Source organism: Eurosta solidaginis, chromosome 1 (genome assembly GCF_040869045.1).
Source record: "Eurosta solidaginis isolate ZX-2024a chromosome 1, ASM4086904v1, whole genome shotgun sequence".
Taxonomy (NCBI): Eukaryota; Metazoa; Arthropoda; class Insecta; order Diptera; family Tephritidae; genus Eurosta; species Eurosta solidaginis.
The window spans coordinates 16,333,498-16,349,399 of record NC_090319.1 but is presented as its reverse complement, the minus strand read 5'-3'; the positions used below and the strand labels follow the sequence as shown (position 1 = coordinate 16,349,399).

At 34.0% G+C, this 15,902-nt stretch overlaps 1 protein-coding gene and 1 long non-coding RNA gene across 2 annotated transcripts in view; both read left to right on the top strand.

Moving 5' to 3' along the window:
• The window catches only part of LOC137249807 (uncharacterized), a 218,979-nt gene extending 213,416 nt beyond the window's left edge, over nucleotides 1–5,563 (top strand). The window contains exon 3 of the long non-coding RNA XR_010952556.1: nucleotides 2,832–5,563. This is a non-coding gene — a long non-coding RNA (uncharacterized lncRNA). The remainder of the gene's footprint in view (nucleotides 1–2,831) is intronic.
• Nucleotides 5,564–5,596: 33 nt separating this feature from the next.
• LOC137249800 (uncharacterized) lies at nucleotides 5,597–10,451 on the top strand. Its single transcript, XM_067781731.1, has one exon. It carries the CDS (start codon nucleotides 7,203–7,205, stop codon nucleotides 9,834–9,836), a length of 2,634 nt encoding a protein of 877 aa, XP_067637832.1. The 5' UTR covers nucleotides 5,597–7,202; the 3' UTR covers nucleotides 9,837–10,451.
• Nucleotides 10,452–15,902: the final 5,451 nt, after the last annotated feature.

Below are 15,902 nucleotides of genomic sequence, written 5' to 3'. Positions count from 1 at the left end.
GGGTATGTAATGTTCGATTTCACGCGAACTTATACTTTCTTTCTTACTTGTGTTTTTTTTTTTTTTTAATGAAATGCACTGCATGCTCTTTCCTAGAGGGCTGAATTTACAAGCAAACAATGGCGTGGGCGTAAAAACGTAGTGATAAGCACATAATGATTTCATATTCAATATTTTGGTTATATTGTTCACTGTTTGCCTTTGTGGATGATGAAATCAGTCGCACGCTTAACGCATGCTTCATGTATGTAGATACTTAGACGATGCGCACAGACTTGTGGCAGACACTGAACCTTTTGTTCTCAATGTCAATATTTGTTTTCAATTATTTCCAAACGAGAACGCACTGAAAAAACCAATTTACGTTGTGATAAGCGTTGTTGTTAGTTAAATTTGCAAAAAAGAAAAATACCAAGTGTAGCAATTTGCTATAGGTTTAGGTTAGGTTAGGTTAAAGTGGCTGCCTCCGCTGTCCGAGCGGAGGCTCACGTATGCCGTTATGGCCCGTTTTGCTACCACGAGGAGGGCCCCTATTTCCTGTTACCCTACTTTCGAAGAACAAGAAAGTTTAGACCCCAGTGAAGCTAAACCAGCGCGTTTGCCTAATGAAACGCAAGATGTCGTTTGGGTTTATAGATTCAAGCTCCGCAAGGCACCCAAAGGAGTGTCTGTGGAGGCGTTGGTACCTGGTTTTTGACAGTGCGGGACAGTGGCACAGATAGTGCTCTACGCTTTCTATCTCCTCCTCGTCCTTACAGCTGCTGCAGAAATCATTTGTCGGCAGGCCCATTTAGGCACCGTGAGTACCCATGAGAGAGTGACCTGTAAGAAGGCCCACTAGTGGGCTTATAGAGATACGGTTTAACAATGTCACCGATTGCGATCTCTTTTCATTCAGCTTAGGCCAGATTTGCTTGGATATACTACAAGTAGGTTCCTTGGCCCATCTGGCGTTTGCCTGCTCCGTGAAAAGAGTTCGCAGGCAGTGTTTGCAAGTGTTTAGAGGAGGGCTGGCCCAACCAGCGGAGGTTATTGTTTGCAGGTTGGTGCCTTCCCTAGCTATCCATATACTGCCACGATAATTAGATCGGCAGTAATTTGGCAACCACTCCGAGTGTATTATCGCCATGAAAAGCTTTACATATTGAAAACTCATCTACATTGCAAGCACCGTTCGGAGTCGGCGTAAAGCAAATAGGTCCCGTCCAGCCAGTTGGTAAAAAAAATAAAAGGGAGCACGAGGTATATCGCGCCTTGTATTTGTTATATTTTTTAGACCTACAGCTTCCTAAATTTCTATGAATTTTGTGCTTTCGGAAATTCGACAAAATTTTGCGAATTTTACGAGGGAGCACAGCTTACTCAACCAGCTTCCAAGAAAAATAAATTGACAAAATCATTAGATGCGAAAGAAAATCAAAATGGCTGTTTTTTCACCTGTTACCGATATCACACTTGTATACAGATGGCTCGGTAATACCAGAATACACCAAAATGCAAATCTCTTATCTCAGCAGCATTACACTTATATTACTGTGCCAGTTTCCGAGCATATTTCATACGAAAGCGAGTCGGTACACTCAATGAACTTCAGGCCACACTGAAAACAATAAGGATGATCACAGTTTGATGGCAAAGCTACCACTTTGTTTCTTGACCTCTTTAAACAAAACAAGTACATGCTGCTAAGCGAGCTATGTTTTCCAACTCATAATCATTCTCAAGCAGATAGCTTTCCCTTAAAGACTTTAGCAACCAGCTACTTAAATGATTCATCGCAAAATGTTCTCCTGCACAATGCAAGACGACGGCTGACAGCAGGACACGAAGAGCACTACCCCCAAAACAAAGGGTGGTGCGGCGAGAATTTTAAGGGTCATATAACACAAAACTCTATAATAAATTTTTCCAAAACCAATCACAATTTTAACGAATATACTAACAGCTTACTGCATAATCGAAAACTTTTTGTACAAGCTGGGAGTCTGTACAACTCCCACAAATCTGGCCTATCCTGTGTTGCCCCTGCAACAACGTGGATGCAGATATACAAAAAATTTTCTCAAATTAGATGTCATAGCGGGAAGGATACCGACCATCACAGGTTCATTGAAGGTTTTCGAATATGCACATCGGTTCATGATGTCTAAAGCTATACTTGAATTGAAGGGACTGTCGTGCTTGGGTGTAATGCTGTTAGGAGAAAAGTTCCATTTAATTACATTTTACTCGTTTCTATTAAATTTTATACGTTTCATTTCAACTTCATCCAAATCGAATTAAGTCAATTAAGATAAATTCAGTTCAAGCCAATTCATTTCAATTATATACAATTAAAGCTAATTCAATTTAGTTTAATCAATTCAACTACATTAAACTCAGTTCAATTCATTGCATTAATTTAATTCATTTCAATTCAGTTTAATCTAATTCAACTTAATTCGATTTAATTCAACTCAATTCAATTCAGTTTAACTCACTTCAATTAAATTAAGTTCAGTTTAATTCCTGAATTCCATTCAACTCAATTCCATTCAATTCAATTCAAGTTCGATAAACTCAAGTCTATTCCATAAGCACATAATATAATATACAATTAGATATTATAAAATATTATTATATCATATTATTTTGCCTCATAACATCCGTCACACTGCGGACCTTCCTTTAAATCTCATTCGCCACCTAAAATCTCAGCTCCGCCTAAGAAGTTTAACTTCAAAAGTTTTTCTTTTTAATATATGTAGAAAGAAAATTATTTATCATAAGCTCCAAATATTGTTCCTCATATTTCTAAATATTATTTATATTTTATTTCCTTTTCTTTGCAGGCATTTCCAGCCGACGCGTCCATTAAGAGGATTATTTTCAGCGTTGCTTACGAAAAATTTAAAAACATCCGGAATTGAAGTGCTAAAATAAAACATTTATTTACAAAATAAAACATTGTGAAAGTAATAAAAATTGATTTCCAATGGATGTAATCGGATAAAAGCGTTTGCGATTTTATGAATGGAATAACGGAAACGTAAAAGAAAAATTAAGAATATTTAAACAAATATAAACAAAACAAAATCAGAAAAAATTCAAAATTTTGTTGCACTTACATATGTTCACAAGATAGAAAGCAAAGGATGATATCATTGGCGTGAACAAAAAACAAATAAAAATAAAAACATGCAAAAAATATCAAAAATAGTGAATATGCAAAACAAATTTAGAAAAAAGCAAACACACAGCGTAGCAGAAAAATTTTGCAGAAAAACGTAAAAGGAAATACAAAAAAAAAAAAAAAAAAAATTTTAAAAAACATGTTTACGCAAACACCATGAAAATTAAACAATTAAAAACAAAAAGAAAATAATTTAGTTCTGCAAACAAAAACATAATTTTCGTTATCAATAATTGAAGAGGAGTACAAAACAAATGCAAAGTTTCAATTGAAGAATTTGTAAAATGAATTTTAGTGCTAAAAATTATTGAAACAGACAGTTAAGTAAGGCCGAAAGCTCTATTGTGTTGCAAAGTTTCAAACTTTTAAATTTTAAAACAAAATTTTACAGCAAATAAAGTTTTAAAAAAGACGCAAAAGTAATTTGTAAATCAAAGAGAAAACAAAATTAATAAATAAAGCAAAGTTAGGCCAGATTATGTGATCTGGAAAGCAAGCTAAACGAACTATAGTGCAAAACAAAACAACAAATTTTCAAGAAAAAAATACAAAAAAATATTTATTTAAAACAAAACTGGGCTACCTACTACTTTCAAAAAAAGCTCTAAAAAAAGCACCAAAAATCTCTGCTAGTAAAATAAAAAAATTAATAAAAATCGAGCTTCGAAGCTTATAAACTACAACCAATAAGGAAAAACAGTGTGGTCTGGTTGTTTTGCGTAAAAAATCATTTTCTCATGATAAAAGCTGCAATTAAAAAAAAAAAATTGTAAGAGCTTTAGTGCAAAAAATTTCGAGAACGGAATAAAAAAATTATAATCTTGTGAAAAAGCTTTTAAAGGTTTGATACTAACATAACCTCTGACAGTTTTAAGTAATTAACAAATATATACAAATAGTCGAGCTTACAAAGCTTGGTCAATCGGTCAGAACTAAAAGCTTCAAGAAATCAAAAATTAAGTACAAAAATATATTCAATTATTTATATAAAAAGTAAAAAATATTTACTTTACTAAATTAAATTGTTCGAAAAATGCAAAGTGAAAGCTTCAAAAGCTTTAAAAGCTTCCATGACTAAAAGTACAAGAAAAAAAAAACAATTTAAGAAACAAGTTCAAATTAAATAATAAAAGCTTTAGAAACTTTGAAGGACAAAGAAAACTGAGATAATTGAATACTAAGCGCAGTTGCGAATTGTTAGGTGCTGCCGGGAAGTACGATTAAGAAGTAGCTCAAAAAATATTTATATCTAAACAAACGGATTGCCGATATCACAGAAGCTTAAGGCATGAAAGTTTGACTGCGTACACGCATCAAAAGACCCGCCAGGCGTGTGAGGGGATAAAGAAAGTGTACACATACCATAAAATTAAGCTTAATTATAAAAACAATAACACAAATAAAACTACAAATTATTTAGCAAAATTAGAGAGATAATAAAGCTTGATTACCGAACAGGAAGTTAGGCAAGCTAAGAATAAAAAATGTATGCAGGCGTGGCAATGAGCTTTCAGAAATGAGGAAGACATCAAGGTAAACGCGCTTCAAAGAAGTCCCCTACGATAATGCAATAAGCTAAATTTAGCCATGAAATATGCAATAAAGGCAGAGCAAAACCACTGAACAATAAAATCATAATAACAGAACGACAAAATATTAAAAAAAAAAATCTGCGAAAGACGCACCCAAAACTAACACGAAAAAAACTCGTGCACAAAGAAATGTGTGAAATGAAAAGGCGCGCGACACCTCTAAATAAAAATGAAGATAAAGCGCTTCCCAATGTCCAAGCATATGAACGACAAACTGGCCAATTAATTAAATTCATAATAAAGCAACAACAATAAAGCAAAGTGTACAACAATCGAATACCCCACCAGACAATTAGAGATATGTATATATCGCAAAGTATAGACACATAGGCACGACGAGGATAGCTCACAAACGTCAAGCGCATACTTTATACATCTCATAAATTGAATTGTGAGATAATGTACAGAATAGAGTGACTCTAACAGAATACAAAATATAAAAGTGTATTGTGAATTTGTGACTCGCGAGCTCATAAACGCATAACATATATAGAAAATCTCCCAACCGCGCGAGCTATAAAAAAGAAATAAAATAAAAATCAGTGCAACGACTCATCCCGCTTATCGTGGGAATATTTTTTTGCAGAAACATTGGACTTGGTAACCAACCATACCTATACTCAAGTAGTGAAGCGTAACGAAGCATGATAACCGAAAGCATCATTATTATTTAAAAAATTGAGTTGTACAAATTTTGTAAATTTCAATGCGCTCTTTGTGCTCAGCGCGCTCTGCATAGATAAAATACTATAAACGAGCACCAAACGGTGTATATTAGATGTGAGAGAGCGCGCGAGCGTTGAAACAAATCAATAAACACTCAACAATAAACGCGCGCCACAGCCACCCACTTTAGGTGCTCGGTTCTTTATTTTAGCAAACAATTTGTGTGGCCTTTGCGCTCGCCGCGATAATAACGCGCTCAAAAGCGCGCTCGTTAATGAGCAGACAACATTTTGGATATATTACATGTCTAGCACACATACGCTACAGTTTTGCTTGATACGTTTGAGAGTAAAGATCGTTGAAGTTAATCAGAAAAATTCGTTAAAGAAAATTGGAAAACGCACGATCAGATACGCGAAACTTACGAGTTATACAAACGCGGAGCAAAATTTATAATAGAAAGAAAATAAAAAATTAATAAATTTAATGAAAAACATTGGATGCTGAATAAATGTAAAGTGCAAAAACAAAAGCTTTAGCAGTGTCTGGTTTAAAATATAAAAATTATATATAAAAATTGTATGGGAAAAAATTTTAAGTGCCGTCTAAACGCAGAAGCGCAAGTTAAAAATTAGTGTTTATGATGAAAAATCACATATTTTATACAAAAGCCAATAAGCAATTAGCTTGATTGTATAAGAAATTCTTTATTTTTGTTTAACTAAAACTTAAAAAGAAAAACGTTTCGTGGCGTGTGTAAAGTTGATATAGCCAGCTAATAGCCAAGCGCTTGCGATACTGCTGAAAAGCGTAGGACAAAATTAAAGCTAAATGAGTTATGCATAAAAGCTGAATAAAAAAAGAAGTTAATAAAAGTATCAAACAAATCCCTTCAGGCACAGTAAGGTAGTGGGGGGATAGTGCGCTGAATTATAACAAAAATTTGGAAGTAAATAGCGTACTTGATAAACGGCAAACTAGAACTAATAAATAAACAGGAAAGTGATAAAAAAATTTGCCAAATTTCGAAAAATAATCCGGTGGTCTTAAAAGTTATGAATTGTCAGATTAAAAGCTGAAAAAATACAAAAAGCGCCTTTACGCGTCATACGTCGAACTTGGCTCTGAAGATAGTGACTAAGAAAAAATAAAAACAAAACCGCCAAGTAACAGAAAACTTTCCGTAATATCAAAGGCCACAAAGAAAGTGACAGAAATTAGTAATACGCGCGCGTCGCCCATAAATAAGGCTATAAAGCAAAAAAAAAAAAAAGGGAGCGCCAAAGCGTGAAAATTCGCAAAGTAAAAAAAATAATGAAGTATTGAAAACTACAACAAAAATTGCAGCAAAAAATCATTACTCGCACATTTGCATGTTTAACCTAATTTGCACATGTGTCACACCCATAACACGCGAGCATTGATAGTAAGTTATTGAAAGTAGCGAGAAAAAAAACGATAACGACAACGACAAAAAAGACTGTAAAAAATAAGCGCGCAACCAGACGTAAAACCCTTTAAAACACAAACGAGCATAGATGCGTAAGTTTGCGCTTTTACAATAATTGAATGCATATGCTTGTGCACCAATGCCGCGTTATCTACTTCCGCACAAACGTATTACATCATTGATGCATCAACATCAGACACATGAGAAGCAACAGCAACAAAAAAAATCAACAACACAATAAAGAAGCAAATAACAAAAACGTGTCACCGTACGTCAGCGCCTGAGCGCGTTTCCCACAACAACAACGCAAACGCATTAACGCATGCCAATTTACACACACCCGCCACTACAACAAATAATGGCCATAGATTTTCTGATACTTGCTTTATTACTCTTCTCATTCGTCATCAATTTACTGGCTTTGGGCGCTTTTTGGGTTACACCAGGATTGCGTACAACCGCCAATCGTTTTACCATCAATTTGTTGGTCATTAATTTGATTGGTTGCCTTATACTTGCACCAACATTATTTCTTAGTCAAACAATGCTTAACGCTAACGTCGCTGAAAATGATGCAACAGTTTTGCCAGCTACATCATCATCAGTAGCGTTATCTTCGAGCTTTTCACTTGCCGCTGCAGAAAGTGATGATCGCATCGAAATACTTGCCAAACCTGGTAATCGACAGATGACTATTAAGCACAATGGCAAACTGGTGGAGCAAGAGGGCGTTATTGTGCGACGTAATTTAACAAATACGCGCGCTGGTATAGAAGATGCGCGCACAATTGAAACAATATATAAATGTAATTCCACTTTATGTCAAGAGTTAACAATCGATGAAGGCGCCGATACAATTGTGATAACTGAAATTGAGGAGGAAAATCATCATGCTGAGGCAACAAGTTCAGCGCGTCCAGCTGTGCATCGTGCTACAGCGCATATACCACGTCCACACATACGCTGCTGGTCTATTGATTTAGCAGCGGCTTTGGGCGCGCTTGGCGTTTTGCTCGTTGTTGGCGATACTTGGTGCGCTGTCACCGATCCACTACGCTACCATACACGCATTTCCAGTTTGAAGACATGGGTTTTTATTGCGCTCACCTGGATTGTTGGTTTGTTATTTGGCGGGTTGTCTGCTTTTCGTGAAATTGATTTTACCTCAACAACAGTTTTGCAGCAGCAGCGTAGTTTTGTTGAACTGAGTTTAACATCGGCGAATAGCATATTTGGCATTAGTTTTGCATGCGCTTACTTTGTCATTATAATACTGCTGCCCTTTGGTTTTGTTTGTGGCATGTATTGGCGCATATTTAGTGAAGCGCGTGAAAATGGTCTACGCATGCGTCAGAATGGTTCATCGCCGCTGCTGCAAAGCGCGCTTAATCTCACGCATCATCAACACTGCATCTCATCACTGCAGTATGCGAATATGTGCGCGCATCGTAATTCGGTATCGTCTGCGTCATCGAATGGTGGCGGCAGCACGAGCGAACGTGGTGGTTTACATATGCACATCGATCAACGCAGAAATTCACCTGTTTGCACGCGTCGAGATTCTGCCGCTAAAGTGCTACTACCAACAATATCTGATGATGGTCTCTCGGATGAGGCTGCGCAACTGGAGTCCGGCGAATATAATACTGAACCTTTGATGCCGCTAACCGAGCAACCTAATTATTCTGATCGTAATCAGAATATCTTACTTACGCTACAAACTGCAAGCGGCGAAATTAAGCGCAATTATTCGGCGCGTCAACTGCCATTACTTGGTACATCGTCACAAGATTTGCATGAAGCGCATGGCTTGCAAAGTGTGCGTCAAGTGCATTCTTCACCCAATTTGTATAAATACACACAAGATCCATTAGAAGCCAATTGTTCGCCACACCTGCTGGGGCATCAGAATTTACATCAACATCATCAAACACCAACACACGTCGTACGTCATCAACAGTTTGCGCCACAGAATCAACAGAACCGCAATCATGCGCACGTACTGCAAATTCCATGCCTGTCGCATAGCTCGCCCAAAGGGCTAAGCTATATGTCAACGCTACGGCATAGGCTTTCGAATGCTTCATCACTTTTTAAGTATCGTGAAGAGTCACGCACCGTGCGTATCAGCATATTGGTGGTGATCATGTTCATGGTTTCATACTTGCCATACGGTGTGCTTGTGGTATTACAAAGTCGCCTACCTAGCGCTAACTTTGAAAGCTCAACGCAGCTGGCCATTTTCATGCTACTACTCGGCAACCTTACCTCACCCTTTATATTCGCCTACCGCAATAAGCGCGTGCGACGTGGAGTGAAGCGTCTTTTTGGTCTAGAGTCACGCTCACGTGAACGTTCATTGCAACGTCAAAATAGCTCGAGCGGACGCGGTAGCGGCTTTCTCAACCGCCATTGTGCTGGTATGCGCAGCGGTGCAAATATTCGCCGCAATGTAAGCAAAGTGTCTACGCATTCATTGAACTCCTGCAAGTTGGGCGGCGTTGGCGCAGGCATACCCAACCGCCATAGTAGTCCAGCGCGCATACATGGATTACGTCCGAATAGCAGCTGTAGTACGATTGTTAACTTTGGTGCACCGCATGTCAGAGAACAACAACAGCAACAAGAACAAGCAGACAAACCAACAGCAGTTGATGCCAAAGCAACAACGACAACAACAAAAAATGCACCTGCGCTCATATCCGCTCTAAGAAATGGTGATGTACAAATGCCGCCGCGTATAACAACACTTATGTTCAATAGCAGCAATGGTTATTCACCGAATGGTACAACGCGTATTACAGAAGCACTGCCACCAACGCATGGAAAATACATGTCTAAACGTAGCCTTTTCAAAATCTTTTTTCAAAATTCGAAAAACTTTGGTTGCGCAGCAGCGCAATCCTGCACCGACGCGTCTGACAAACAAACCGATGTGGAACCGGCTGAGGTGTGAAATGCGTCCAAAAAGTGCGACCGCACCAAGGCAACGCGAATGATATACCTGGCAGCAAAGAAGCCAGAGGCAACGTCTGAAAATGAGCTGTCTTCAAAACGTCAACTGTAAGGACGTGCAGGCACAGTGTACGCTGATCATGACAGGCGGAATGTGTAATCCGTGCGCGCCAGACAGCTGACAAAGCAGTAATACGAGTGCTACAGCAGTCTCCCACACGGGTGCATTCGGTATCGCAGGCGGCAACGCTTTCCGTCGCACCATCCTCGCCGTCTTCCTACCCCGATTCCATCCATCCAGCGCATAGTTTTGGAAACGTTAAGAACGCTAAACAAGCTAAGCAAGCAAGTAAACGGGTCAGTATTCAAAATATACATTTTATTTTGGCATACATATATACGCACTCGAGTGTATGTATGTATGTTCTAATAAATCCTAAGAACATTAGCAGTAGTTAAATAGCAGATATAGATCTATCAAGTATCCACCAAATCGCCCTTGTTTTGTGGGCGTAAGCTGATATGCGCGGCTGTTGAATTGCTGAATTTGTAAGCTACATATTTAAATTTCATTAGAGCAGCCTCAAACGCAAGCCAAATATGTACACGAAGATAATTGCAAAAGAAAATAAATTAAAAAATTTAAATCAAAATTTAAAAAAAAAGTGAATGGAGCTATATAAATTTATAATTTTTGCAAATAAGAAAGTCAGCTTATGTGAATTAAAACCTACAAGTCAAATATGTAGAAAGAGATAATAGAATGAACGTTATCAAATCTATCTAGATATCTAGTTTCATATGGCGATACGCGTTTTGCTTGCTTATTTGCAAATAATGAATTTATCAACCATACACACGCATACATACATACATTCAGAGATAATTTTCGCTTGTTGAAAGTACCTTCACATTTTTTTTTTTTTTTTTTTTTGTGTTGAAATTTGTAAAAGGTAAAATTGAAAAGTACAAGAAAGGCTTAAGTATCGACTTACTGAAGTTATGTGCATGTAAGCACAGTCACTCACAGTCAAAATGGCACAAACAACACTTATTAGATTGCCGGAATTTCGCATAGACTTGCGGCGGATTTTTATTCAATTGATGACTGCAAACTGAGAGCAAATTTGCGAGCTCGATGGCGCTCTTAAAAAGGGGAGTGGGCACTTTTTTGAAAACTGGCCGTTTTGGGGAATTTTTGGTAAAAAAATATGGCGGGAGTGTGGCCAATTATCAATGGTAATATAAATATACAAAAATGTTTGAAAAAAAATAAGTTTCTAGTAAAACTCGTTTTAAATTTAATAAAATTTTAGAATAAAAAGCTTTTTTTAAATGTAGATTTAATAATAATCACAAAATGGCAAACAAAAAAATCTGAAAGAAGTTAAGTTTTAAATAAACAATTTTTTTTATAAAACACAAATGTTTTGAAACAACGAATTAAAAAAATGTTATAAAAACATTTTTTTCTATGCTACACTGTTTATTAAAAAGACATTAAAAGAATTTAAATTTCTAGTAAAAATTTTGTTAAAATAAAAAAATTTTAATTTTAAAAATAATTTCTTTTAAACCCAAAAGAGTTTTGAGTAAAGAAAATAAACATTTTAAGACTTTACAAAAAAAATTTAATAAATAGTTTTTTTCTCTTTTTAAAAATAAAAGATAACTTAAAAATAGAGTTTTAAATAAAAATAATTTTTAATCTAAAAAGAATGTTATGTAATAAGTTGTATTTGTCATTAAAAAATACAAAAATTAAAAAAAAACTTAAGTTTTTGATAAAAAAAATTTAAGGTTTCAAAAAATATAGAAATGAAAAAAAATTTTAATAATTTATTTTTTTTTTTTTCTTTATGGCTTTAAGGAAAAAAATTATTGTGAATAACATTTAGAACTCACAAAAAATTTTACGAATTGAAAAAATATGTATTTAAACTTTTCTACTTAAAAATATTTTAAAAGTTTTGAATAAAAACACCTTTGATTAGTAATATCAATTAAACACTTTTCTCAAAAAGAGTTCCAAAATATAAAATAAAACTAAAATGAATTCAAAATTTCTGAAATTTTTTTTTACTATGAGAAAAAGTTTCTGATAAAATTTTATTTTGTATTTGAGAGAATTTTTTTTTTTTTCAAAAAATTTCAAAACAAGTTAACTTTTTTTTAACATTTTATGCTAATTGGCAACTCCATCTTTTTAGAATAATTTCGAAAGCAAAAACCTTGCGGGGTAAAATAAAAATATATAGAGTGCCATTTTACTTGTGAGCAACTGTATATGCAAATCCACTTCAGTATTATTTGTATATGTGTGAAAGTGACCTAAAAACTTTTAAAACAAAAAAAAAAAAACTAAATCAAAATTAAGCCAACATTTAGCTGAGAGTTTAATGTATGTAACAGTTACTGCGAAAAAATATTGGAAATATCCAAAAATTGATAAAAAATATTAAAACAATACAGCAACAAATTACAGCTAAAAAAAGAGCTGCAAAAATATCAAATATAAAAATATCCATTCTAAAATATCTAGCAGTATAATTACAAATCGAAAGGTATGTACGTACATATGTGTGAATGTATGTGTACACAGACAGTAAATGGAAATAAAAAGAATTGAAAATGAAATGTCATGCAATTTGTTGAAATATCAATATAAGAAAAGAAAAAAAAAAGAAAGACGGAAAAAAATTACATAGCTCACGCTTAAATTGAAATTGATTAATTACAATAAATAATCGATGTGTCGTAAACTTCAATTGAACTTTCCATTAACCGCAACACAAAAAAGCTTTAATTAACTGAGTACTCGTATAGTGTAGATTCTAATAAAATAACTCATTAATATTTATGTATGTATTAATGATATTATAAATAGATATATTTTTGAAATTGCTCATTAAACTAAGAAGTAGGAAAACCATATACACTAACACACGCGCATGTAAACACACTTACAAAAAAAAAACTACAAACAACTTAAACCCTTAGCTGATCAAAACTACAAAAAAAGCTCTAAAGCTCTAGCAGTAAATCAGCCAAGAGAAAAAAATATATACCAAAATTAGTCAAAGATTTTACACATGAATGTATAATTCGAAAAACCTAATTAATTTATAAAGAAATTATTAACTAATGCTTGAACTCTAAAAGATATATAAATAACAACATTTTAAACATAAATAATAGTTTGAGCGATAAAAATCAATTAGTTTTCAAATAAAAATAAATTTAATTGTTTAACATTTAATTGTACTATTTGTCTACAAATTTTCAAATTTTTTTCAAACATTTTTTAAAAATTTCCGAAATTGTATAACATTTTATTGCCAGGCTAATTCTGTACCTCTTGTTTAATTCTTCTTCTTGCTCACATTTAACATGCTTAAGGCAGGTATACGTAAACGCTTTGTTAGCGGTAAGGCGTTTCTTTGTTATCTTATGCCTATGTCAAAGGGCAAAGCGAAGCAAGTGCAGCCATTTATTTGTGTCGTTATATATTGAAGTTGTGGTGTGCCCACGTTCAAACCGGCTATTGGTACAGTGGTTAGGGAACATCGAAAATTGGTCAACATATTTTGAGTCTTTTGTATTTTAGCTCAAGATATGTTTAGTTTGTTATATATGCAGAACAAGAAAAAAAGTTTATTAAAAACAAGTTACCATACCAAAAAAGAAAATACAAAACTTAAAAAAGTTTGAATTGGTTCCAAAATATTCAAACTCGCAACATGTCAGTAAATTTGAATTAAAAATTAATTAAATTCAAATATGTTCTGCTTAACAACTTATTTAACAGAGTTGCTTTGCGGGTCAGATCTACCGAATAACAAAATCGTAGTAGCTAACAAAATAAATTCTAATGGTATTTTTTTTTTTTTTCATTCTTCTATTAAAATAATGTTTTACAAAAGATCAAAAAGGGTGTTCAGGTTTTTGTGAAAATGGTGTTGTTGTTTTTACAATGCACTAACAAAATACACAGCTTTGCATTTTCTATGTCGTGGCAAATACGCAACATCAAAAAACGTAGTTTATTTTTTTATTTCGAATAGAAAATCAACAACTGTCAATACAAAACAAAATATACAAGGAAAAAGTTGAAAATGAAAAAAGTTGTTCACGATGTGTACCTTTCATTTGCTATAGCAACGTTTCCAATATCAAATAAACAAAACTCGGAGCTTCCTTAAAAGATTTGTGTATTCGTTATAAATTTCACAAACAATAATATAATAATTTAATAATTTGGGAAAAATTTAAACAACGTAACATCAGGACGGACAAGGCGACAGCTGTTTCGATTATACCTTGTAAATCTCTTCAAAGACTTTTTTCCCGGGAGTGGGATTTGAACCCGCACTCCTACGATAGTTGAAAGTGTTACAAACGCATTCAGCCACGTCATGCCTTAGTTGTTGTAAAGTTTTTCACAATTGCCTTCTCTGCATATTTAATATTTACACACTGCATACTTCGTATGTAATTATGTGTTAAAGTTATGCTTGGTGGTAAGGCGGTTTTCAAGAAATTTGGTATTGTTGCTGTTTTTGTTCTATTTATAGAACTTCAATTAATTAACCAATTTTGTCTATTTGTATGAGTTAATCGGGGATTGCCCGTATTGCTTTAAATGTACGAAAACATTTATTTGAAGCAATTTTTAATTTTATAATTTAAATAAATGTTTTCATACATTTAAAGCAATACGGGCAATCCCCGATTAACTCATACAATAATATAATAATTTATAATTCTCTATTTCTTGATTGAAATCATGAGACTCACTTAAAAATTCAATTAATAATTTTTAGCCTATTTCATTTGATATCCTAAGAATTGACAATTTAGTAAATTTGTTAACTAAACCGCTCTACAATATTTAATAAAACGTCCGTTTACAAATTTCTGTCAAATTTAAACAAGCTTACGCTGATTAAAAACAGATTTGGTTATTATTCGAACAAATTTTTATTTCGATAATTATTCTGGAAATTTTTTTGTTTTCCTTTCTAGTAATTTTTAATTTTTTGATTTTTCACTACCACAATCCCACTGTACCTAAGCGACGTGCATTCACCTCATACGTTAGCGCCTCAATACACACCAAACAGTTTGTACTTTCGCACTTGCTTAAGATTTCATGCTAATCTTGCGTTTTGATTTTCACAATGAAAATCAAGCCAAGATTTTAAAGTGTGAGACCGAAAGTTTTTATGTAATTTTTTTCTTATAATACTTTCAAAACTTCTTGGCACACACTAACATGCCAACCTAATATAAACGCACGCAAGTCATTTTCTGTCAAAAATTTCTCATGCACATACAACTTGTATGAGAGCAACCCAAATTGAATTTGCTGCGGGAAAACCTAACTCGATTTCCAATTTTTGTTCTGCGTGACATTTAGATTTGACGTTTGCACACATGCTTTACATTGTCGCAACGCATGTTTATTTGGGTTAGGGCAAAAAACGCCGGTCGTTTGCGTGCGCTAAAAAAACGCAGTGCGGTTTTATTAGGTTGGCATGTAAATTTATGCAAAATAAATATTTGTGTTAAAGAAAGTATTTGGTTAGCGGCAATTTTTCCAAAGAAAAGTAATTTATAGACAAGTGGAAAAAGAATATAACAACCAAATTAAAAAAAACATGTACCAACATATTCACAAAAAAAAAAAAAACAAGCAAAAAGTAGGGTACATGTAAATTAAAATTTTATGCGCTAAAGTCAATTTATATGTTGTGAATTAAAGAAAATCAAAGAAGAAGAATTATGAATTATTGAAAAATATTCGCATGCAGTAAGAGAAATACCTCATTAGTTTTAATTGAAACAACAAAAACATATATATATACAAAACTAACAATTAAACAAAGAAAATAAGCAACAATTGAGACCATAACCTACATGAGTATGTACGTACAAATATTTGTACATATGTATGTATGTACGTTTGTATGTACATATCTCTGTAAATGCGCCTAATCGGAAAACGATTATACAGTAGTTGTCTGTTTGTAATTAAGAGCAGCAGGTACATACATACTTATTGTGT